This window comes from Columba livia, chromosome 10 (genome assembly GCF_036013475.1).
Source record: "Columba livia isolate bColLiv1 breed racing homer chromosome 10, bColLiv1.pat.W.v2, whole genome shotgun sequence".
Lineage (NCBI taxonomy): Eukaryota > Metazoa > Chordata > Aves > Columbiformes > Columbidae > Columba > Columba livia.
Genome location: NC_088611.1, coordinates 837,627 through 865,000, shown reverse-complemented (window position 1 = coordinate 865,000; position 27,374 = coordinate 837,627). Strand labels below are relative to the sequence as shown.

Genomic DNA, 27,374 nt, shown 5'->3' with positions numbered 1-27,374 from the left:
CAGAGTGCAAGCTGGCTGGCCCACCTGTGCTCCCTGTCATCCTCCAAAACCTCATAGACAAGCAACCCAAGAGGAAGCCCCCAAACAGCTGAAAGCTGATGCTAAACCTGAGGAGAACTTCCCCTAGACAGACAGACCCTGACCAGAAAAAGGGACGTGTTAAAACCTGTCACTAGCCAGGGAAATGACCTGAAGCTCTCAGGAGGAATGGAATGGAATGGAATGGAATGGAGTGGAGTGGAGTGGAGTGGAGTGGAATGGAATGGAATGGAATGGAATGGAATGGAATGGAATGGAATGGAATGGAATGCAATGGCAGCTCCCAGCCTGGGCCATCCTTGACCCCACGCTCCCGAAGCCTCGAGCAGGGGCCGATCTCGTTCCAGTGTCTCTTCCAGGCTCCTCTGATTCTGGCACTTCTGCCTTTCTTCTGCCCCTCCATATCCCCCATCTAGAATGGAAACCAAGGATGAAAAGGAAATATTAGTGTGGCAGGACAAAGGAATGACTGGAGCTTCATTATAATAGAGATCTGGGACAATGATTTCAAAGGATTTCAGTTTATTTGCTCTTCTCTCTTAATTGGAAGTTTCTTTGCTGATTTTTAAGGTAAGTGATGGTACATATGAGACTAGATTTATTTTGTACTTCATTTGTGGGAAGTTTAACTGGGGACAATGGTCAATGGCTACACTGTGAAAGTTCAGTAAAACACAAAAATGTCACTGACACCACTATACAGTCCACCAAATTACAGGTCATGGCAACTTATTTATGTCTTGTACTTGGGTCATGAACAGTTCTCTGTATTTCACTCAGGAAATGGACAAAAAGAAGTGTTGTTGTTGCCGTTTCTTTTTCTCCTCTGGAGTACATTTATAATATATGGGTCAGAACTGATCGAGAAATGTTTGTTAAGAAAGAAAATGAAAAAAATAAAAACCAACCAAACAGGAAAATGCCCAGCAAACAAACAAACACCAAACCTAAACAAGTCCAATTCTTAGTCTGGATCTGCCTTTTAAAATCTGTTCTTCCTTCTTAATTTTTCCATTCTACTACCAGAGTTGATGCACCCTTCCTTTTGCAAATGAACCCAAACCTTTAATTCCAGGGGATGGAAACTTCAAATAGCAGTGCCAGCCTCAGAGAACAGAACCGATGCTGTTTCCAGCCACTCTCAGGCTGGATTGCTGAGCCCAGCAGCCCCATTCCAGCTGTGGCAACAACCTGAGCCGAACGTGGATGTGAACCCCTTGGGAGCAGCCGCGCTTACTGGGAAACAAATGGTTAAGATTCCAGCACTCGGACTGGTAGCAACAAACACAAGCCTCAAAATCAGAAACTCTGTTTTAAAAAAGGACATTAAAGCTTTTCTGTATTTCTTTTCCACAAGAAAAACAAATGTCTTTCGTGACTCCTCAATATTTTAGCTGATCTGTCACACAAAACCTCATGCTAAACCTGGTAAGCCTATTTTCCTGTACATACATGTAAGAAACAGCAAAACCAAGACAGCAAGGGTTTAAAAGTTAACAACAGATTTATTTAATCCTCTGTTACATACATAAAGTTTTTGAAATACATGCTTAATGTAAGATTGTCTTTACATTTGAAATCAGACTCCTTTCAGAATTCCGAAACCCAGTTTAAGACATCACCATGGTCTGGCTTAGAGCATCCAGAGTTGGGCACCCAAAAATTGAGGCAAAAGAATTTCACTACACACTTCAGAACTCCTTGTCCAAAATGATTAAATTAAAAGGCATCAGCAGACGATGTTAGAGATGAGATGTACCTGTACCATCCCTAACACTCGCGCTCCTCTGTTGCCTGACCCAGTCAAGACTGGTCTTGCTGTCCTGGGCATCCACGCAGCACTAAGCAAAGCTCAGCCCAGGGCCGGGCACTGGAGACGACGGGACTTTCTTTGGCTTCACTGCAGGTCTGCGGTACGGTCCACGTGTTCTGCTCAATTCAGCTTCCCGTGTCTATGACTACTATGGACAGGACAAAGTTGCTTTAAATAAATCGCACAAATTATTTACCTTAATCTCTGAGCTATGAAAGCTTGAACGTAACATTTTGGCTTAGAAAACTTCTGAAGCCACAATCACCTATCATCGTAGCAACAAAATGACTTAAAAACTGATTTGTTCATATTCTGAAACAATATACCGCTGGCTGACCTTGTGGCATGTCAGCCCCATCCTGAGACTCAAGTGACATTTAAGTTACATTCTCTTCTATTATTTTCCAGTGTCTCACACCAACAGGTATGTTGTTATTCTCTGTTCCTAGCTGATTTTTAAGCACTGGGTATCTTTGTGTTATCTATCAGAATCTGTTAATGACATTTCCAAACCCTAACAACAGGAAGCTAAATTAAGTAACGGATACTATCATAGCTGGAAATGGGAGCGGAGGCTCTCCAGCCACGGGGGAACGCTGGACACACGCCCGGTGACCTGCTCCCTGTTTGTCCCCTGCAAACCAGAGTCTGGTTGCAAAGCAGCCGGTCTGAAGTTTCTCATGTTGGACCGCTAAACACCACTGAATTCCTGTTCAATCAACTGCAGTTAGCAAGTACTGAAACGTCTCACCCTGGAGCTCCTGTGAGCGCCCGTCACAGCAGCGCATGGGGCGGCTGGCGAGAAGGAGCCAGCTTGGCCGAGACACGGGGGAAAATCCCAAACGCTGCCCAACTGCATGCCAGAGCGTACAACGGTAAACCTCTTAATCAGGGAAAACTGTCTTTGTGTCTGTGTGACATTCCCTGCTCAGCACCAGGAACACCGCTAGTGCTCTCACAGCCATCGGGGGCACGCAAGGGAGAGTTGCTCATTAAAAGCACGCTTGACCCCTGCACAAGGGTCACGTAGAAAATGAAGGATCCGAAGGAAGTTGAACAGTAAGTTTATGAACGTAGGATGAAATAAAGAAAAAAACATATTAAAAAGAAAACCAAAACAGATACAGAACTTTTAAACCTTTTTTTTAGGACTTTTAGTGTGTCATCTGAAAAATAACTTTAATCACATGATTCTTCACAGTGCCAAGGTTTGTCATGGCTTGATATAACTGGAAGAAAGACCATTACCTGTGGTAGTTACTGATGCCACCTCCCTGAATACGTGGACTTTCTCGGAGCTCTCTTTAAAGTGCAGCCACAACGGCACTGCCTGCTCAGAGAGACCTCACACGGCCAAAGCACAACCAAAAGCACAAGCCCCGTATCTCTGCTGCACCAACCTCTACAGAGTCCCCACACTGCTGCTGTTTAAACAAGAGGACAGGGATCCTTTCCTCATGACAATAACTGAATGCAACACTCTCATAGCCTGCCCATGAACAGGCAGACACCCAGCTCATCACATTCCCCTGGTGACAACAATCCCCAGCGCTCTGACAGCTCCGGCACCGACATCTCGGGGGTCCTGACGTCCCCACAGCCTGACCCGCGCTGCCACCCCTGCTGCCAGCCAGACGCTGCAAAGCAGCACGTTTACCCAGCTCCTCCTGTTTCAACCATGTATTTATACAGCGTTGTCACTGACAAGTAGCAGTTGAGGATTCGACCAAGAATGTGCTGTGGTGCAAACAGAGAGCACTGGGAGCAGCCGGGGAGAGCCAATCAAACTGCCCGTGAACAGGAAAACACATTTCTTTTGTTTGTGTTACTTCCAAAACAATAATGGAATGAAATAATGCTCATGCCTTTTCCTTCCCCGCTCCCCCTCCACAGAGCAGGAGTGAGTTAAGAACGCTTTATAACAACACAACCTCTGCTGAGATCCGATTATAATTATTTCATTCATAAATAGCTTACGTAGGAATGCAGATCTCCTGTTTTAAGTAGAGTTCAATATTGGTGATTTCAACAACTCAAAAGGATAAAACATGTGCCGTGAGGCTACTCATAATGGTGAGGCTAACTTAGATAATTAAAAGCCCTCATCCCCTCCCCCCTCACAAAAAGAACCCAAAACAAAGCTGCAAGTACTAAAAGAAAACCCGACCGTCCCTGTTTAGGAAACAGGCAATTCAAGCAGGAGCTGCCGGTGATGTCATTTCATTTACGTGCTGCCTGAGTCACAGGTTCCTGAGGAAGCGGCAACACCTACAGAATTACTGTACCAAAGTCAGACTTTGAAGCGTGGAATGAAAATAAAGACACTTAAAGACAAAGCAAAACCCCCAAGCAAAATCATACCTCCGTTATAGATTTTTTTGTCTCTTACACTAATTTGAAAGTCTATCACTAGAAATTAATTTGTTTGTTCATCCATGTCCCTCCCTTGGCAGCGAGGCACCAAGCACTGGGGGCGAGGAGGAGGGAGAAAAGAGAGGGTGGGCGGGGGGATAGCCACCAAATTACCGGCTGCCAAAAACCTGAGTTCAAACGCATTCAGAGAGGGCCAGACCTGGAAGCCCCACAGCCCTGGAGTTCTGCCAAGCCTGTTGACGTGACGTGGAAACAATTTCAGCAGCATTTCTTCACAGCGTTTTCTCTTTTAGAAAGTAAAACGACGGCAGAAATGAGATGCCCGCTTGCATTCTGGATGTCCCCGCAGCGCTGCCTCACGGGGTGCACGCGTTGGACCAGACCTGGAGGAAACCACTACTGCCCTCAGCCAGGAGAACCAAAACTTATTTACGTACTGTGTAATAGTATTTCACTAGCAAATCAAACGATGAATCATCCTGCTGAGATCTTACAGAAATCAAATGTCCTGGTGCCAAAAAGTAAACTGAAGTTACACACAAGCCTAAATTTTTGGATGCTCAAAGATGACCGAAGCAGCAATCCATAGTTAAAGGATGTAAGAACAGAAAGTAACTGTTTGGGAGAGAAGCTACAAAGAACATGTTTTTTAAATTGTGCTTTTGATTTGCAGCAGTACAACACTAGATGTATGCTTCTGTCTTTTCCTGTTAGCTTACTAAAATCTTTCATTAAAAAGTAATTTTTAGCATTTAAAATGAAATGCACGTGTGCACGTGACCTTCATTTCCAGAGGCAAAGTCCATTGTGCTTTCTATCAATGTCCTATATAAACATCTATTCAAAGAACAAGAGGAAACAGGCATTTAGGCTGCTGCAGTAGATGGAAAGTGTGTGCTCTGTGCCAGCCAGGAAACATAACACGTTTGTTTTTAGAACTCCTGACTGCCCCTTTTTATATCCCCAAGCCCAAGGAAGCGCCTGTAAGGAGCTGCAATGGCAGGGGAGTACCGGCACAATTAGGCAGAAAGAAACCAGGCAACTTCATCCGCAAAGTTCAGACAAACGGCTGCGGGTTCTGAAAATCTTTTCGGACAATGTCTTAAATAATTCCACCAGCTCTGAAAAAATGCTATGGCTCTGTTGCAACAGGCACGTAGCACTGTCAACTATCCACCGCAGCAATTAGAACTTGAGATTATAGCTGGTCAGAGCACTCATCTGCATCCTTATCTTAGGGCGAGATCATCTGAACTGGGAAATCAGGGGAAGAAATTGCTGCCCTAAGACACAGAATATCTTAAGGTACTTAACACCATTGCTACTCAAGTTTATTGCTATTGATCCTTTTGGGAGCAGGTTCAGTTTCCCTTCCGCACTGCCAGGGTGCTTCTGGCCAGGTTAAATAATCCTCAAGTGACTCACTCCAAAGTCTTCACTGAAGCCTGGACAAAACACCCACCATCGCCCGCTGGAAGAACACAGGCTGCTGCATTTCGGATACTGCTCTTTAGAGAAAAGTGGCTACAAATCAACCCAAGCCACAGCCTATTTTGGTTAACACTACATGACTTCAAACAAAAGCCAACAATACTTCAACGAACAACGGGTCAGAGCAACAGACCAGTTTATTTGACCTGGGATAACTAGGAAGGAAACACATAGATATTATTTACCAAGTACATATATCCAATTTCCACACATTTTACAGCTGAGGAATTAAATGAAAGTCTAAGAAAAAAACAACCTGGGAGTGTTAACCTCTCTGTGACAACCTCGGAGAAGTGCTGCCACAACGCAAGGAGTCCTGCGGTCTGTCCTGCCGTCAGTCACTGCTCACTATGAAGAGTCTCCATTGTCCATGGTAGCAACCAAAGAGGATCAATACAGAGTCTCCATTGTCCATGGTAGCAACCAAAGAGGATCAATACAAAATGAGACTGAAAACAGTGTTAACAAATCGTCAGGGCTTTTTAGTTCAAAACCTGTCCAGTGCTGCACAAATAAGAAGACAAACTTTTAAAAAATTATTGCACTCGATAGCTGAAATGATAATGGACAGGGCAAGTCTGCATGGATGTCACACCTAAAGCATGACCTGTGCAGTGGTGTTCTGGAGAAGGCCCAGGCAGCTGCAAGGGAAAGAGCTGGAGCTGGAATGGGATGGGTAGGTGGGTTTTTCATAGGTTCGGAATTCACACCCTGCCAGACTGGGACTGTACAAAGTCCTTCCAGTGCCGTATTTCTGTCTTTTTACTACAGCTAATCCAGGTGCTCTAAAAGAGAAAAGGTGCACAACACCCTCTTGAAGGAGAGTTTCATTTTGGCGGGATATGCATGAGCACAACAGCTGCACTGAAAATTAAAACAAAAAAAAAGTAGGAAGAAAGGAAAGCAATTAATGAAGCCATGTCAAAAGATTTAGGGCAAAAAATGCTAACAGGCTCAGGACATCTTCCAGACTGTGTTTCTTAGGAAGTCTGCTGAAGTTTACCGTGTTGCCAATATTTCTTTAATGGCTCTCTTTGGACTGAAAATACTTGTTTCTAAGGAAAATATTGCATTATTATCATTAAAAAAAAATCTAAACCAAATGAGGTATAAAATTTTTGAAAAGCATTAAGGGAAAATCCCACCATGTTGCTATTCACGCTCTCTTTGGCTTTTGTGTACTCTTAATGCAAAGTCACCGCCCAGCAAACCCGAGTCACCGGAGCGCAGTGTTTGCGCTGCCAGGGAAGTCGCAGAGGGACAAGAGAGGTTGACTATGTGTTACCTGGCAACACATTAATTTTTGAAAGAATGTGAGCCATCCTTCCTATTCCCTTAAAAATAGAGAGTTAGGACTCTCCTTGAAGTCTTAAGACACAGTTATACTCTGAAGAGAAACTATATAAAAATATGCACATGGATTCTCCCATGGCTCTTAATGATGTTGTAAGGACCAGGCAGAGCTGTTCCTGACCCGCAGCCCAGCAGCTGCTCCCAGCAGCTCAGGGATCTCCTCCCACACCACTGGCATTCACGGGAACCCTGCACACCAATGTCTGTTCAGTCGCATCTCAGCAATCTCTCTGCTTTTATGGTTTGACTTAAAAAAGAGGGAGAAAACTCCAAGGAGCACGGGGAGCTGGGTGAACTCTTCAGCAGCCTTGGCAGCGCCAGGGCTATGGTGGGAATCAATGACCTTCAGGATCTTTTCTAACCTACGTGATTCTATGATTCTGTTAGCAGTTCCAATTAGACCGGGTAACATACACCTAGAAGGAATTTGCTCAGTAAAAAGGGAGAAACAAGTGCTATATGATTCTACTGTGCATATTGAAAAGCTCAGAAATACATAAAATGCATTTCTGTCATTTTCTATGAAAGTGCAAGTAAGAAATTAAAATAAAATGCTTTTATATGCAAAAACTACTAATTTTCGCTAATATTTCTGTTGCATATATTTAAGGTGAGTAGCTAAATATAAAAAGAAATAGAATTATAAAGAGCATTATACAGGAGGTGGAATAAGAATACTAAAGATGACAAAAATGAAATTTTAGTTTATGTCACTTGGGCTTCTCTGAGGACACAAAACCCAACAGAACACAGGGAAGGGAAGAGTATTTTTCCAGGCTCAAGCTCAATGATTTTAGGGGGTGGAGCAATCACTACGGTTACCTTTGATGTGCCACGATCACTATTGTGCTGTTGATTTCTACTGAGACAAAATCTTCCTTTAGTTCTTGAGAGTCTGCAGCTTCCTATGAACAGAAATCCTACAGTTTCATTCCTTAGTGATTTTCTCTACCAACCTGCCTGGGCCATCACGAATCTTTCTTCATGGATCTAGGTCTAATTCTCAAATTTGTGCCCCTTATTGCTTATAGAGCCCAATGTTGAAGGCTTAAGACTCAAACTAGTGCCATACTCTGTGGAATAGATCCCCATGTGGGCTGACCCACCTACTGGTGGCTCTAACAGTGCTAAGACAATTTAACGTGATACGAAGGGCATGCCCGAAGCAGCAGGGCACAGGTGAAGAGGACCTAACAGCAGCTTACAAAGGTTGCTCATGCCTCTTCCCAACAGATCGGGTCTGGCCCTGAAAAGCCAGCATAGCTGTTGGGTTCTACAACAAATGTACGAGTTTGGGCTCTTCCCTGATGCCCAGGAGGTCATGGCAGCACAAATAAAATTGAAATCCTACCTCCTTCATGAGGAAAGGCCAAAGTTTAGCTTCTTCCATTAAACAGCAATAACTGGAACTGAGGACTGTGCCAAAATCCTGATGTTAAGTACACACAAGCCAGTACATAAATGTGCTTATCTGCGAGCAGTATTTGGAATGTGCACTCAGTCAGTTGAATGAATTCTCATGATTTCTCACTGAGTAAATGCCTAGAAATTGAGTAAAAGTGAAATAAGAACAATTCTGGTCCGCAAGGAGAAAGAAAACAACATTATAGTTAGACAACGGAAGTTATTCCAAGTCAAACTGAAATGTTTCTGAACATCAGAGACATCTGGGAAGCATATGTACAGGAAACAGCTCGGCCTGGGAGAGTTGCACGTTACTGAAATTACAGAGGTAAGGAAACATTATATTAACCCTGAGTTTCGAACCTTTCCGTCTTGTATACTTCTGCAGTTAAAAAGATGCTTTCGATGTGAAGCTACAACGTAATTTTACCAGGATAAGCAGAGTTTCAGCCATTTAAAAGAATTCTTAATATTGACCAGATTTCAGAAAGACATCTAGTTTACAAGTTTTACACAATCAAAAACTGCAAAGATACTTTTACATTTCACGAAGGTCAGCAGCTCCCAAAGACAGGAACGCAGATCCTCCCTGTGAACTCCCCTGGTACTGCTCCGTGGTTCTGGATGGAACAGCACGGCAGGATATGGAACTCATTTGAGCTCATAAGTAATTAAAGATGTACATTAACAAACTGCTTTACAATGGACCTGGCATGTTATCAGTCCTATTGTTCACTACCTGGCCACCAAATGATCAGTTCCTAATCTATTGAAAGACACATTTGATTCATATATATTCTGTATTACAATGAAGTTAGCTAAATAAGGCTACTTAAGAAATCATGCAAATATAATGAATATGACAGTTAAAATAAATAGAAATAATAGCTATTTTAGATACTTGATGCAAACCTCAGCATGTTCCAATAAACCTTCTTTTATGATCAGAATATGGGAGTTGCAGATATCCTTCTTTTTAGGCTGATTTGACTGGACAGAACATCTTCTTATGTGGCATAAGAGAGAAGCTGTGAAATTATCTACACCACGTATTCAGAGCTTACGTTAAGGAAGGAAGTAAAATAATTGGATTGACCAAAGAATTTTCATAATATACAGAGGAAATAAAGACTGCTTGTCAGGTAAAGTTATTTGCATTTTTTCTGAATAAGTCCATAATCCCCACAATGTAGAGCCATAAATGAGATTCCAAATATACTTCTAAAACCTGCCCCAAGATAAAAACCAATAGATTCACTCTCAATTTTGTAGCAATGCCCTTTGATATTTTACAAATCCTATTTTCTCCAGTTCTCTTTTAAACTCAGCCACAATCTCTGACACCACGCCTGAAGCTGCCAAAATGGGAAAACTTAAAATCCAACCAAAATGAACATCACAACTGCTCTTTTTAACACCTGCAAAGTGCTGCATGACAGCATCCAAGAACAGCAGAGCCAGAGACCCAACTTCTTATTTCAGCTCAGTGTTTCTCTACAAGTTTTGACTGAATCCATGACCCACCCACCCGCCCTGAAGTTCTTACTATAGAACAGAGACCTCTCTCAACTTCAGAGGAGCCTAACCATGGTACCAACGCATCTTGGTATTTCCTGTGTAAAAATAAGTCAAACCACATTTTTTCCATAGCATGAAATGATGAAATCTTCACAGGGAATAACGTCTCCATTGACACAGGCAAGAATAAAAAATGGTACTACAAATCCGTACTTTGACAGAGCAAGCAATGTGGTGCCGGCACTAGGTGTAGGTTCTCACCCACTCCTGCTCCCCTTTAATAGTGCAGTTTAACTTCCAATAGCAGAATACTCTTAATCTTACCAATAAATAGCAAATAAAGGGGCATAAATCTGAGAGAGATGAAAAAGAGACAATTAGACATGCTGCTTGGACATGTCCATTGACAAGTACAAATAAAAACTGGCACAAATAAAACACCAAAGTTTACTTAAGCAGCACATTTTATATGTAAGCCATATTGAGAAGCAAAGAAAAGGAAGATGAGGTTTAAATGTAACCACATTGCTTTAGTTATTTACATAATAAAAATGAAAATGTGGAGAGTTATATCCATAACAGACTGCTTTTAAGGTGAAGTTATTAATGTCAAAACCTGGATTGTATTTGTCTGTATCTGTAGCAGTCAGAGTGAGTAAGCAATCAGGAACTCGTCAGAGGAGAGATGCAAGGCAGCGCCGCAGTCCCAAGCAAGACATCTCCCACCTTCTTCTGCACATTTTCAGACTGTTTCATCATCGCTCATGTCCCAGATCTGCAGCAAAAAAGAAAATATAATTTCAGTTTATGCAGTTCAAATATGCCTTTACTGTACCTTTACTGTTTAAAAGGAAGAACAAATAACATTTATGGGCTCTTGACCAGCACCAATGGAACGTTACATAGAATTCAGTATTTTTCTCTTCCGCTAAGAACCTAGACACCACTCATTATTTGTAGTTTTGGGGGTATTTTCAGCATTTCTTCCTTTGGTTGTTTGCTATTTATTATCATTTACAGTAAGCCATTGACCAAAACCCAGACGTGTTGTTTTGGTCTGCTGACTCATTGGCATATACTTAATGTGGACAACAATCTGTAGTAAATAGCACTTTACTAAACACTGCAGAAAATTTTCAAGACATTTATAAAGAACTAATTGTTCTCCAAGACTTCAATTCATGCTCAAATATCAGGTCTCATAAATAGCAGCATAAAGCTGGAAAGTTATATGAAAATATATACTTTCCTATTGTTTAAAGACATTTTAAAACTACACAGATTTGTTCTGCCGTACAATACTTTGCTCTTTGCTCATGTTCAATAAGTGTTTGTAGACTGGGCAAAATGTCAGTATTTTCAGAGGACACTGAGTAACCTGGTATCAGTATGAACACACTGAGGGGTGAGTGTCACAAATTCACACCAGTTACCAGGGAGCAGAACGTGCGATATGAGGAAAGGCACAGGGACCTGCCAGCACCGCTATTTAGTGGGGAACAGGGAGAGAATGTATTCTGAATAGGGGCTACAAGCTTTTCCTTCCAGAGAAATGTGGGTGCTCTTAAAAGCCTTTAAATGATTTTTTAGAGGTTTAGCTCCTGGCAAATAGCCTCTTTCCATTGAGCGTGGCTGGCAGTGGCTTGGGATCAGGATTACCAAGGGTACTCAGCTTTGAGCTGGATTTATTAACATCATCGTATCAATTTTATAATATATAAAACTTCATATCTGACTTGGAGCATTTCAAACTCGTGTAAATTAGCAGCAACACTGCTGGAGTACCATGACAAAACACCATTTCTCCGGCACACAGCACTCAACGTCCCTCGCTGCAAACGGCCTGATGAAACAGGAGCAGCGTCAGTCCTTTGTCACTGCACAAAATGAAATTTGGTTCCTTTGTTCCAAAACATAATTTGTGTGTTGGCAAAAAGCGCCCCACTAAGTTATTCTCTCATTTTACATCCTGACCACTAAAATAAATCTATGCAAGGAAATACGGAGCGTGAACAGTTACTGAGGCTGTAAGTTCTCCGGGGCACAGTTTGCCATGGACACAGTGTCACAGCGGGGCTGCGTTCACACTGGCACCGACACACATGCGTTAACATTAGACAAATAAAATATACAAACTACCCCATTTCTGGACAGGCAACAATGAATATTGACCTATAGCTTTAATAATCCCCTTCAAGACAAAATGAAGTATTTCTGGAATTTTAAAATATTCTGAAAAAAGCTCTTCAGAGCCAACCTCAGAAAACATATAAACCCAAACGTTTCTGTGCAGTGCTGCAAGCTGTGTAAAATGAAAAACTCTGAATGGCAAGACTTTCTCAATTCCTAGAAGCATTGCAAAATGGTGGTGTAAATCCTTATGGAAAATACTGGAGGAACAGTTTGTTTACAAAAGGAAAAAAACGTTTTCATCCTGCCCTAGATGAGCAGCTTGGAGCTTGCCAAGGCAAACACAATGTCCAGCTCACCAGTCGGGGTCAAGGATGTGGAAAATAAATACAAAACCCAAAATCTTTAAATAGAATTTATGGTATGATTCAAGCTGGCAAAAAGCAAGAAATCCAAAGTTCAGACTGATAGTCCATCTTTGTCTGGCCCACTTTCGCTTTTGCAGACGAAGCCCATAGACTGTAGCCCTCACAAACACACCGCTCTGTCAAAGCAGCACAAGAAATGCTTTTAAAAACACACCATGAGGCGACTCAAAGGCAGAAGTGAGCGAAGCCGGCGGACAGCCCTAAACCAGCCGCGTCTGTCTGCTCTGCCCTCTGCGCGCCCAGCACCGCCCAGGCCCCAGGACGCGGGTCTGGGGTCTGCCCAGCGCTGGGCTGCGTCGGGAGATGAGAGTCCTGCTGTGCAGGAGCCAGCTGGGCCAAGGTTCCCGCAAGCTCATAGCTCTGTGCTCTCCGCGTCCCACGAGCGAGGCTCGCGCGGGGGCTCAGGGCCATTCAACCACTGTGCAAACAGCCTGCATTGAGGAGAGTTATTTTTAGACGTTTGAAAGGTACTCTATTATTTTCCTTCCAGGAGAACAGGTTATAAGACAGTTTACACTTCACCTAACTATCAGGGCAGTCACAACTTCAGCATTGTGTGTGGACTCTTATAAGGAACAAAGTAGTAGCACCTCAATAAATGACATGCAGAGGGGAGAGGAAAACACGAAACAAAGACGAAAATTCAATACAAAAGTTAAGAACTGCGTGTTAACCTAATGAAAACAAGCTACGCAATACGTGGAAAAGAAGTTGTGTTAAATGTCGATATTGACACCTAAATTATAATACATCATAGGCTCTTCGTTAAAAGCAATGCTCCTTTCCACAGAAAGACATTTAAACTACATAGACTATGACTACGCAACTCTGGAAACTCTGGTTATTATTTCAAAAGAGTGAAACTTTTAAGAATAGAAATAATGAAATACATAAACCCATCAAAGAAAACATCTAAAACAACTGTCACACCAAGAATCTGATATCCAGATCGAGCTGTGAGTTTGGAATTCGTTTCCACTGCTCACCTGGCTGAGCGGAAGCCCAGCGCAGCCACAGGCAATGCAGGAGGGCTCACAACAGAGAGAAACCGGCCGGCAGAACCAGCCCAGGACACATCTGGACAGGTTACCTGAATGCGCCTGTTTCTTCAAACACATGCCTCTATATTCAAACTTCTTTGTAGAGGTTCTTAATTTTCAGGTGCAAATTATGTCTGTTCAGGATAAGAGAAGAATCCCTGCACCTGTTCTCTTGAAATTACAAGTATTATTTTCTTGCATAAAAGGAAGAATGGGAAAAAAACCCGCCCTGTGAATTAACTGTTCACAAGTTCCCAGTGACTGATTTTACGCAGTTCCAGAACTCCTGCTGAATAGAGAGTTTTGCATTTCCTTCATACTGTGCAATAACACCTGGTACCTGGAATTTAACTTCCATGACAACGTTTCTAAAATTGGTGTTCACTTACCGAAGCAGGTCGTGGCTTTACATCTTAGAATTAACGCATGTAATTCAAATAGATAACTACCATTTATGTTATAAATAACTTGCAAGAACATAAATGTACCCTTACGGGATTGTTACGTTTCTTGCCAGCATGGGTCTAGCAGGATTTGCCACAAAAACGGCTGCCTCATTCTGAGAGACAAACCAAACAAACAACCCCCGCAAATACTACTTTCTACACGCAACTGAGACAAATTTACATACACATGCACCAAAACCCTCAGCTTAGAAAAACCTGGAATAGTTATACTATGAAGGGCACTTTATTTACTGAATTATAAATGCTCCAAATGCAGTGAAAAGAGTAAAATTCTGCAGGCAGAGGCAAGGGCTGAAAATGAGAGGCTGCAAACACCAACCAGCAGAGCTGAGCGTCACCTGGGAACGTGCAGCTCCCCACATCGGCTAAGGTTCATCATATCTTTGGCTTTGATTTAGAAATGTACGCTCACTCAGGAAATATAAGCAAATGAAAAACAAATATTCAAGCATATGTTGAACTTTAAAGCAGCTAAATTATTTTATAGCTATAAAGTGTGAGCTTCTTGCTAGATACTAGGTTAAACATGTTTTTGTTCTATGCTTTCCCAGAAAGACAGCATATCAGAACGTTTGGCAGCCTAAATTACTTTACAAAATATGTGTGTATGTGTCTAAATGTACTTGTCCTAGGAATGAGCTAGACATGGCGGCTGCATTAACACGCTGGTGTGACTGGATCAGTATTCTTGGCCCACCGGCTGTGTCTTTCAGGAATGGCAACAGAAATGAAACTGCAACCTGAAATTCATTAAATGCCCGCAAGTTCTAACATGCAACATTTTCGGGCTTCACAGTATAGACTGAGGGATAATTACAAAGTTCAGCACCCTCCTTTCATCTCGGATACCTGATGCACAGTGAGCACCACCCTTCATCTTACCGAAACCAGAAGCACTTCAAGCGTTTTGCATTATCGACAGTTTCTTCCCCATCCCCCTTTCTCACATAAAAGAGCCGTAAAGGAACAGGCAGCACGAGCAGCACTGTGCACTGACAGGAGCAGTTAGCTTTGTGCAGAGTTTACACCGAGGCGCGGCGCAGGGCGAGGGGGTTCGGTTACTCCACTGCTCCCGCACCGCCCGGCGGGGACAGACTTTCTTTGCGGTCTCAGGAGCCCTCGCTTACCTGCCCTGAAACAAGCACCCGCTCCCCCTGCTCGGCCACACAAGGCTCTAGTTCTGCAGCAGCCTTCACAGCCTTTCCTGTCTGAATGGTTTACTGTCTTGCAATAAAGTTGAAGTCCATCAACTTTGTACTTTTTTTCAGTGACAGTGTCCCTGGCTGATGCTATTTTCCCTTTGTAGCCTCTCCAAAATTCTGTATTTTCAGCCCATAAGCACAGCTTCAAAGGTCAAGGTCATGAGACATTTCCTTTTTGATCTCCACCAACAGCAACCATTATTCTTCATGTTCCTCTCGCATGCAGTTCTCTTGAATACACATGTAATACTTCTCACAAAGGGCCTCGATTTTGATACACCAACTGCATAATAGGGTTTTCTGGGTATAAGAATGCTTCAGACACATTTCCTTCCATTGTTTCTAGTTTTACAAGGTGAACAAACAAAGCAGAGAAGCAAGCAAATACAAACCCAGCTTCCCGCCCCCTCCAAAAGCGCCTTGGAACCGAACAGGCCATTCTTTCAGGGCACAACACTTGAGCTCCTGCAATGACGTGTAGTCAAGAGCATCCTCAGGCTCTTAAAAAGTGAGAACAAACAAGTGTGAAAAGAACCAACCAACCCCCCTGCCCAAGCAGTTTTGACGATCGCCTGTGTCCTGTTTTGTGGGGAATTTTAAACTTCATTTTACTACCACCAAAAGGCAACTATCCAAACAGAACGTGTGTTTGAATGAAGCCACAATCAGTGTAAATACTGTCATAGTGACGATTAGATCTGATACTAAACCTTTGACTGAAATGAAAACATTACAGTAGATAAAAGTATACACTCGAATTCTTCTATCATCTTCCTCCTTTGATGTGTCTAGATTTTACGTTACAAATAAAAATATGTGTAATTCTATACAAATTACATTTCTAAATCCTGCAAAAAATCCACAATGTAGATGAAACACACGTTGACTCTCAAGGGTTTCACAGCCTTGCACAGGAAATCTTGATCCTATAAACAAATGGATTTCTCAGAATAATTATCAGCACTTATACATCTTATTCTATGCCATTCCAACCACACGGACCTTATTTGTTTTGCTGTATATCAATAGCTCGCCATGTTTTGCTACATCTGATTAATGCACAGGGGATACATACCTGCTGCCTAAGACCTGTAAATCAGCCTTCAGGTCATGCAGAACCAAACGTTTGATAGTTACTGATTTAAACAGAGCAGCAGTTCAGCTACGCAAGCTGCTTGACTGAATGTCAGAAATAAATTCAACCCAATCAAGAGATGATAACACACGACACTGAGGGTACCCCCAGAGTCCCCGCCTGAGGAACCCCTGGAAATGGGTCTGTCCCTTCCTATCAGAGCCAATGAGCTGAGGCTGCTCAGGGCCTTGTCCAGCTGAGTTTTCAATAGTTCTGAGGCTTCACAGCCTTTTTAAGAATCCTGCTCCAGTGTTTGCCTTGACCTCCAAACATAAGATTAAATCATGTCTTGAAACAAGGATCTTCTTTGTCAGATTAGCCCATACCCATCACATTTCCATTGATACGCCCTGGAAGAAATCTCGCTCTTATTTAAAAACAAACCAACAAACCTGGCTTTTACAAGTAAAAAAAGAGGCCCACAGAAATCCTTGAAATTGTACTGACTGATTAAAACGCACAGACCATTTTCAGATTTGACAAAAAAATCCCATCCCAATAAAAAGTATTACTGGAAGGTCACCTAACTCAGACACACCACGTTTCCATCCTGCGCCTACAGTATTTTCTTGTTTAATCAACCACATCCCATCTTTACAAAGTGTAGCTGGCAAAGGCAAACAAAATACGCATTATTCTAAATAATTCTGAAATTAATAATACAGATCCTTTTCAGCTCCATTCCCATTATCAGAAAATAATATTTGGCAGAAAAAAGTAACACAGATTTCCCACATGCACTTATGTCATCTTAGATGCACATTTTGTACCCATCTTTGGTAGAAACCTATATCCTTTATTGTACCTGTAAATGACACATAAATAACAGAAAACTTAAAAAGCAATCAAAATATTAACTTGTTAAAATGGTGCTTTATTCAGTGAGCTCACTAATGTCATCCTTGCTTCCCCAGAGATACATGTGGTGTATTCACAACATCGAGAAGTCATAGGGAACTTTCTCTTCTGCTGCAGAAAAAATGCTCTTCATACAGTAAGAAACTACAGCAATTTCTGAAGACACCTGCTGAAACGAAATGAGTACAGGAATATGGCTTCCAGTATTAAATGCATAAATGATACTGCAATAATCAGATTTATTTCACAGTACTTAGTTTGAAAACAGAGAAAAAAGAGTATTAAAATCTTGCATGCTAGTTTTCCTCATTAATTAAATTATTATTAATATTAATCAATAAATAATTCAAATTCTACATATAACTTTTCCCATTCTGTTTATCAAGTAGGATAAAAATAAAAATTCCCCAGAAAACTGCAAGCATTGGTATAAAAGCACAACTAGCAAAATATTTCGATATTAAAGGTACAGATGTTCTAGAAACAGATCAGGTTGATGGGTTAGCTCTGCTAAACCCCTGTGGTTTCAAATGAACAGAATATTAACAAAGGCGAGCACGAGGTGCTCACAGCATCTGCTGCGTCCGCACGGCACATCCATTTCGAACTAATGGAGCAGCCTCGAGCCCACCAAAAAACCTCGGCAGCGACTCAGGAAGCAGTTCGGAAACTACACGTGCAGCCCAGAGTCAGCTGAAAACTTACATGAGTGCCAGATTTAGTTTTCTGACACTCGTATGGATGCAGAAACAACTGAACAGGCAAGAATTTTGACAGAGGTGTTGTGCTAGGAGGGCCTTGCCTGATTCTTAGGATTCTGTAACCCTTTGCAAAATCGGTTTTGATTTTCTGACCACATAATTTCAACACTTGTTGGACCACCAGATCACTGGTGAATACTTGTGTCCTAGCTACCAAATCTCCTTATTTAACACTGATTTTCCCTTTCTTTACCTGTCCTGCCAAACCTGGTATAACACAGCGGTACCCCCCTTGGTCCTGGTTGTTTTTCCATTCCCAGGACGCAGTCAGGAAGCCACATTTTCACGGTCACAAAGCCACGTTTTCACGGTCACGAAGCCACGTTTTCGCGGTCACGAAGCCACGTTTTCGCAGTCAGGAAGCCACGTTTTCGGCAGCTCCTGCGGCAGGAGAGACTCACCCGTTAAGCCCGTTTCAGCCCGAGGGCTCAGGGCTGGGCCAGGCCAAGTCATTTGTTTCTTGGAGCACAGCAAATCCCATCTCCCCCAATTCAAAATCAAACCCACCCTCTTGCACTTCATTATTGGGAAGCCAGCGCTCTGAGAAAGAAGAGAACCAAACGCAGCGTCTCCAATGGACTCTGTCTGTACAAACCAACCTTTCAACGCGGTGTGTTCGGTGGAGCCCAGCAGAGCGCGGCCCGTTCTGTTCCGTGCTGCCGCACATGTGCCGCAGCAAAGGCTTCCCAGTGCTGACAAGCCAAGCAGCTTGTTTTGGCTCAGAAAGCCCTTTTCCCCCCATGTGGAGTTACTTTCATCTTTTTGCCTATTTTATGATTGCAATTAAACTGAGTTTATGGAATCAACGGGGATCACAGAAAGAACATGCCAATCCAACCGCGAACGACAGAGTGAGAAGCTACTTTGGAAAGCCTGATTGCAGGGCAGGAGATAAAGTCAGTATGTTTTCAAACGGGAGTGTAAACCAAGGCTGTTAAATTAATTTTCCATAAAATTAATCTGAAAAGAAGCAACAGACCTCCCGCACTATGAAAACATAGTTTACTTCTTTGTGGCACTAAATTTACATTATCTTAAACATCCCTTCTCTTTCACTTCATCACCTCCTCCCGGCAAAGAAAGACCTGGGATATATTTATGAGGCTGTTCTACATAATTTTGAACAATGAAGGAACATTTGTGTGTGATTCTCAGCAGCGATGTGAGGCTCCAACAGTGTTAACCGAGACATCAGCCCAGCAGGGGCTGCGCTCGTCCCCTTGTGCCACCAGGAGCTGGTGACAGCGGCACTTCCACAATATGCTGAGAGTGACAACAACCTGTTCAGACAACGTTAAAAACCAAGGACATACTCAGTTATAACTATCTAAGATCATATTGCACTTCAAAAAATGTCTAGTTTTCAGTAGTGAGTGATTCATTTTACGCAGTTTATAAAGCTCTTCAGTTCCCTACAGAACTGATAACAAACAGAAATTAAAAGGAACAGGTGATTATAAATATGGCATAGGGCAAAAATGACCACTTGGTATAAAGCAAAACACAGAAGGTAATCTATCAATTATTGAAACATTAAGCTACTGTTTGAAATTCCTCTTTTTAAACTGAAAAAAAAAAATCTGAGGAGCACTCTCATAATGTCAATTTAAATGTTCAGGTCTGAATTTGAGAAACAGAAGATCATCCTGAATAATGACAATGTGGGTATCAGGCAGGCAAATAATTGTATCCAAAATAAACACCTTACGAGAACTATTTTGATCTCCTCTTTACTTTGGCAACATGTGACCCCGCTCCCCAAATACGGATCTTGTTCTGTGTAAACCGGGGAACTTCTGCTTCCCAGCGCTCGCTAAGAGCCTGCGTTCTGGATCGCGGCTCCAGGTATCAGCAGCTCATCCTTATCTGTTCTGACTTAACAGCAAACTTTTCATAACACTTTTGGGTCGATGGAATATTTCTACATAATGCCAGTGCTGCATTCACTATTATGTAATGGAAAAGACTCAAAAACCAAAACCCAAAAAACCAACACAGCAAAAACATGAACACAAATGGTTTACCTGGGAGTGCTATTCTTCCAAATTGTCCTCACTGGGAGCTCAGAAAAGTGGTATAATTCTGTATTTTCTATAAAGCTGACCACATCTCTTTGATTAACCTTTCCAATGCCTGCTGCCTTATCACAACATCTAGTTAAAAGCTCGTATGTATTTCCAATATCTCTCTTCTAGTGTGACAACAAATCACCATTCTGTTGAAACTGTTCTTTCTCCTCATAACAATATTAAAAAAAAACTCCAAGAGCTGAGGTTTTGATTTCCTCCACAGCAGAGATGGATGCTTTTCCCCCATTTTGTTTTTTATTATGGGTAACAGGAAATACTTCCTAAGGAGCTAAATCAGAATTAGAGCCATATCATGCCCAGGTTGTGGTCTATGACACTACAAAAATAACAACACTAGAGAAAAGGAGTTTCGAAAGAGGCGAGTGAAGTTTAGTTTCTTCATAGCTGTAATCAGGGAAGCATCAGCCAAGCACCAGTCATTTCTGCCTTTGAAATCCTCTCCGTTTTTCTCCTCTCAGGAATTCAAACCATCCTGAGATACTAGATTCTGCCTTTCTTTGTGCTACACATCAAGACGATATTAAACCATGTCAGAACATTTTTAACATTGTCCTGCTTGTCCAGAGTTCCCTGCTAAAGCCCATGTCACCTTCTGCCCTCAAGCTTCCTTGGCCACTCAGCAGTTACTCATCAGTTACTCTGATAGTACTAACTACTTACTAACTTATCAGTTACTCTGGGGCTTTCTCCCACACTGACCTATCCACAGGGAACAAATTCTCAACCAAAATTGTATGGTAACAAGTGAATTAACTTGTTCTTTGATATTCCTCAAAACTAAATTGATCCCATTCAGGAATCAAAGAAAAAAATGACAGGCTACGATGAAATTTTGCTGTTGATGTAGAATTTGTGAGTACAGCTTCAAACTACTAAAGACAGGAATTTCATTAAAAGCAGGAACTATTTTCTTCGCTGCCCCTCTGCACAACACTTAATATAATGATCTACCGTCTAGTTTCGCTGTAAAGATGAAGCGAAGTTTTCCTTCATCCACCGATAAGAACATGTAGCCAACCAAACTTGGCATAGCCCACCTTTATAAATTATTTCAGATATAAGCAGAATAAACTGGTTTAGAATTGTGATTTTGAGATGTCAGTGCTCTGCCAGTGAACTCTTCACATAAGACAAGCTTTGAAAAAATAAGAAGAATCTCCCTAGTCCATATATTTCACCTAAATGAACAATTGTCTTTAAAAAAGCAATTCTTTCTTTCTAGAAGACAAGACATCAATTCAATAACTCCCTCCAGTACTCTATCCAACAGTGAAGTACAGGAAAAAAACGCTCATGAAAATACAATTTAAAATTTATTTTGGTCAACTTTGATTTAAACTAGCTCGTAGAATTGAAAATAAAGGATTATCAACAAATTCAGAGAGTAAGTAGCAGGTAAAGTTCACCACATTAAATACTTCTTAGTAAAGTGTGTCCTCTCTCTGTTCACGGCATCAGGTAACAGGCTCCTCGGAGGAGCACGTTCAGAAAGACAAAAAGGCAACGGGCACGAGAGGCAAGAAGAGAAATTCTGTCTGGACATAAAGAAGATTGGTGAGGAGACAGTGGTGAAGGGACAAGCTGCCCACAGGTTCAGCCCCGCACTGAGGAAGATGCTGGACGTGAGAGCTCCAGAGCTCCCTTCCAGCCTCAACTTCCTTGAATTCTGTAAAGTATTGAGTAACTGGTACTTTGGTGCTGGAACTCAAGTTGTATCAACATTATTACGTCACCCAGATGACTTTTAGTTATATTCATCACGAACAATTAAATCCTCTAGTGGGGTTAGTATCTGAACTGAGCCTTATTTAAAGGTTCATTTGTTGGCAGGGGCAAGAGGACCACTAAAGGAACGCGGGGACAGCATGACATGTGCTCCTCTGCGTGCACCACGGTGAAGTTCCATCCCCAGCTGGAAAATCTAGGTAGCCAAGTTTTAGCCAAATACATGCTTTATAATTATTCTTCTGAAAGTCAGGGAACTGTTTCCTAGTTCAAAATGTTTCTGAAAGACTAAATGATTAGCTCCCAGAGACTGATGGAGTAATTTCCTGCTAATCCGATATCTAAATATTGTTGCTCTGGGTGACTTTGGGGATGTAAGGAAACTTGGGTATTCCTTTGTCTTTGTAGCAATATAGCTCAACTAAAATTTCAACAATGAAAAAAGTGCCATCATGTTAACCAACCATACTGAGGGATTGAAAAAACCCCAACATCAGCAATGATATCTCAGGTTTGGATCCATTCACTTCATTTTCTACGGCAGTTTCTTTGAAGAGCGTCCATTACTTTAAACCCATTAGCTTCAGAAAATTTCTCTAGTTACCAAATAAACATGTGACAGATAAGAGAGCAGCAAACCTCAAGGAAAAGACTGTATGTATCCGACTGTCAGCGACCCCAGCAGAGAAATGGCTCCTCAGCCGCCCTCGGGACAGCACAACCTGATCCCACTGGAAGCCAAACCCTCAGAGCCAGCAGAGAGTCCAGTCCCACAGCTCTAATAACTCATCACCAACCTGCTCCCACAGTGATCACACTATTCTGCACGATAAACCTCACCTTATTTCTCTGAGAGTTTTTATTAGTGATTTCCCTGCTCCTTGTCTTAAAATGCAATTCATAGCAAAAAGGTGCCCACGACATCAGTTCCCTTTGCACCCTGTGGACATCACCTGAGAGCCTCCACGTTAAAGCAAAGTTCTGATGACAGCAAAACTGGTGTGGTCATGAATAAACATCACTGGGTTTTCTTACTTTGTTTTCATACAAAGCAAAGCTCATTTTTTTTTGGCTGTGTAAGTAATGGTAATCGGAAGACCCAGAAAAATCCAAAGACTTGTAGAGTTTTTATTTATGCAAAGACTAAGGTGTTCCTTGAAAAGTTACAGTTCTCGAGTAAACTCTAAACTGAAGAGAACGTGAACAGCTAAAATATTTTTGCACAAACTGAAAAACTCCTTTACCAGTCGGGAACAAGCTGGAACTTGCACGGGGCCCGGCAGGCACTGGCAAACAAACATCTTAATTGTTGGGAGCAGACAAAGTCTGTTTAGTCGTGTCTGCTGAAGTGGCAAGGAGATTACAACACATCTGTGCAGCCTGTTTCCACATGGGTCCTTCAGTTCTCGAAGCTCCTTTTTAAACCACTTAACCCCGCACGGACACCATCCCACAGGCTGCCCGTACACCTGGCGAGAGGACAAGTGATCTTGTAACAGAAGCTCACAATCAAAGGAACAACCTCCGAGTCCTTCTTGATGTGCAGTGACAACACACACTCGTGTCTGGGAGGAATTTTGTAAGAGTCTAAGTATGGCCCAGTGAAATTTCCAAACAAGCACAATCAAAGTTGCGGTCCCCTTCTGAGGACATCATTAACTTCTTTAAAACAGGCAGGGAACCACAGCACGGCGAGGGGAACGGGCAGCAGCTCAAGCTGGGAGATGAATTCAAATCCGTTTCTTCCTTTCCAAAGGATGGGGTGGGTTAACACCGCATCCTCTCCAAGATATTCTAGCAAGTTTTTTAATCCCTGCTCCAAAATAGCCAAAAGCTCTGTACCCACAGAACATGTTGCGTGACACAAAAACCTATTTAGAACCAGCATTGAGGTGGATCTCATGTAAATGAACTACACAAGGAGTAAGGGCAGCTTTGTGCACTACAAACGCCCAAACATGGTTTTCCTGCCTTAGCAGTGGTACCTCGATTTTCACCACACACCCTCTCCTTATTCTATACTGCATTACTGGAAGGAAAAGAGTTTTAAGGTGCATCTATACACTGCTTACGAAGTTATATGTGAAGTGCCCTCTCTGCAGAGAGCAGCTTCATGGTGACCTTTGCAATGTGGGTCAGTCTTGCCCCACAAGACGCTATTAAGGTTCAGACAACCAGCAAAATATGACACAAATCCATATACAAATCAGCATACAAATCTTATAGCATTTGGATCTGTCTGTCTCATCCAGGGTGTGGCGTGGCCCACAGAGCCCAAAGGGACATTGGTCCTGTTGTGTACAGGAAGAGCCTGTGTGGGACCAGGAGGAAACGTTCCATTTGTATGGGAATATATACTCTTCCCTTCAGCTTGATTTTGCATTCCGGGCAATTTTCAGCCTTGCAGGTGAGAAAGATATAATATCAGGTGGCAGCTTAAGTTATATTTATGTATTTTAACAAATTCTGAATTAATGTATACAAAATAAATTTAATACATAGTTTAAACTTATTTTAAATTCCAAACCTTCAGAACAGAAAACTATGGCTAGGCTTCACGCCCCATGAAAGAACCGAGTAAGACTTGGTTTTAACAAGGAAAAAACCTCAAAAGATCAGGTTCAATCAAAGGAATGATATCTCTCCCTTGATGTCTCCAAACTGCAGTCAAGTTCTGATCTGGGGCAGTGATAACATCAGTGATATTAGCTTAGAAACAATTGCTGTTTGCTTTATTTAGGGCAGCCAATCAAAAAGGGATTTATCTCTAGACTAGTACTTTTCCCACACCAAGGAAAAATGAAATTCAGATGGAAACTGAGTACAAAACTGGGCAGACGTACCACATGATTTGATTTATGGGAAATTTTTTAAAATTATGGAATTAAAGTTAACAAGAAGAAAGAAGTCAATAAACAACAAATCATTCAAAAGGCAGAACAAGTTCTAAGCTATTCCAATCTTAAAAGTTCATGCACAAAAACTAGAAACACCATAAAAACTTATAGGAAATGACGCAGTGAGTTGAGGTTTATTAAAAGACCATGGGGAACGGGATAATTATTGTATTTCCACATGCTTGTGAACTGGACTCAAGGAATATTAGATGAGCATGCAATGCAGCAAAGGTGATGTAGTTACATTCCTTGACTTGTACGGTATGGTATGCTTACATTAACAACGGTAATCTTTCGTTACTTTGGGAAAATGGTGGTGTCATCTTGATTTACAATCCACACCAGAAAGGCAAATTAGATGCATTTCAAGAAAGGGCAGCACCTGAACGGAGGAAATCAAGCCGCAATGAGACTGAAGAACAAAATCACGTAGGTTGTCTGATTATTGCTGATGGCTCTATGCAAAATTAGTTGAAGGGGATTTATTAGAATTGTTTCATAGAAACTGAGATAAAAAAGGTGTTGACTGGGGTTCTAATATCACTACAGAGTAGGAGCATTTTGCAGTAAAAGAAACATCAGAAAGGTGACAGCAGCGATGAGAGTCTGAAAGAAGTTACATGTCAAGTCAAATGATTTTTGAGACAAGCTGGAAGTTAGGCCACAAGATGAGTGGATGGGTGGACAACACAAAGCGTACGGTGACTGCTAATATAAAGGACAAAGAGGCGCTAGAATTAAAACAAAAATCCTTAAGCCAAAACGTAAGTAAGACAGTGGAGAAAGCAGACATGGCCTGCAGGGACAATTCCCGTGGGACTTAGCAGAAGAGGGAACCCCAGAGATGAAAACACATTGCAAAGACACCAGTGGCACACAAAGATACTCCTGAGATCAGTATTGATGGTACTTTTGCCTGAAGCATTAAGTTTTTCTTTGGAAGTGTCCCAACAGTGATCCAGCCAAACCTTCTTAATACGTGTGAAACAGAAGAGATTGTTTTTGAACTTTAAGAAGCAGACGTAACAACATAGGTGTCTCCTGACATCTCTGTTCATAGCCACCCTGTTTTTCTGAAGGGTGGCAAGGGGCTGGTCTCCCCAGGCAGTGTGGGCTCGGCTGGCGGAGCAGGGACGGAGCTGTCACCGTGAGCAGCGACTCGTGTTCCCAGCGGCTGCACAAAGGGAACTGCAGCCTCCTCCTGAAGCCAATCGCTTTGGCTGTTTTGGCCCTAGGCTGCATATTAGAAATGATAAAAGTAGTTCTTTCATACTCAAAGCAAGACAGTTCGATTGCCAGTGTCAACACGACACTGATGGCGACGGGAGTGGGGGCCGGGACTAGTTAATGCCAGACAAGTGGGAACAGAACTTTTCTCCCCAGTGGAAGCCTGGACTTATTCCCACCATATTTTTTACCCTGTGTTGACCAGACTCAGAATTGTTGCTCTGGCAGTAAGTACAAATCAAATTCTTTATAATTGTTCTTACAACATAAAGATGAAGAAATGTCCCTGGAAACAATTCTGTGTCTTTTACATACACTCAATGCTTACTTAATCAGTTAATCAGTGTTTCCTTTTCGGGGACAGACAGACGTACAACTGGAAGAGACTGTAGTGGCTCATCACAGTAACGAAGAATATACAAATTACACCCAAATAAGACTTTTCAAATATAAATAATTAAAATCATGACCGAGATGCACCAAAGTGTTCACCAACAGCCAGAATGGCAACTCTAAGCAGTAATTTCTTGAATCTTGAAGAATTATTCCACCAGAAAAGAAGAAATATTTATAATTGGAGACATTATAAGGTCTGTAGAGAGTGTGTTTCAGGAATTTGCAGAATTCAGAGGCAGTTCATAAGACTGCAAGGTCACTTGGAATTTTTAAATGTTTTGACTTGTGCTGTCATTTTTTTTTTTAATTAACAGAAAATGCTCTAAAGAACATTGTCAAAATATCCTCAAGAAAAATCCTGGTAAAATTCCATTTAAAATTTTGTATTGTACATTTACATGACGTGCATACACTTACTGAATATGACAGAAATTGTCTGTCATAGTAAAAACCCTGAACCAAGACTCTGAATGCAAAAACAATGAGGTAGCTTGATGATCCCTTTAAGATGCTACATAGCAAGCAGTAACCATAAATTTTATTTTAGTTTATGTACAGTAAGCTTTCACGTACTTTATTTATAATCTCTTTTTTGGCCATTTCAGTTATTTTATTCCCTAGTGATTCTCCTTTTTGGACATCTGTTTCTTCCCACATGTGCCCCAAGGCGGATCAGCTGTCTTCACAGCCGAATGAAATTCCCTTCTCTGGCTCAAAGGAAACCATTGTTTGTTTGTTTGTTTAACTAGAAAGAAGCCAGCCATCGAAAAGCAGAAACCCTCACCTATCATCTGGGATGATAAGAACATTCTTCCCACAAAGATCTGTATACTCTGACTTTGAAATACAAGAAAATAAGCTTGTCTGCTACAGGTTATTGAGTCTGTCTTAGTTATCTCTACTAACATTAGGCCTTCTCCTAAACTTTTTGTAACAAAAAGGTAACTACTGAAGTTCTGTCATGCAAATAGTTTTCAACCAACTCTACGGAGGTATCTGAAAAAACAGGAACGTCCTTAAATCCTGA

At 41.8% G+C, this 27,374-nt stretch overlaps 1 protein-coding gene across 14 annotated transcripts in view; it reads right to left on the bottom strand.

Moving 5' to 3' along the window:
• Positions 1 to 27,374, bottom strand: part of ATG7 (autophagy related 7) — a 114,094-nt gene that overhangs the window by 992 nt on the left and 85,728 nt on the right. For 11 of the 14 annotated variants that reach the window (XR_010474971.1, XR_010474965.1, XR_010474968.1 and 8 more), the window contains one exon: positions 10,438 to 10,766. Coding sequence is in view for 7 of the 14 variants with exons in the window: in XM_065074818.1 (XP_064930890.1) it covers positions 10,734 to 10,766 (33 nt within the window). In the remaining 7 variants the exon portion in view is untranslated. Of the gene's footprint in view, positions 452 to 1,524; positions 8,612 to 10,437; positions 10,767 to 17,703; positions 18,394 to 27,374 lie in introns of those variants that run through there. The other 3 variants (XR_010474969.1, XR_010474970.1, XM_065074816.1) reach the window with 3 other exon arrangements.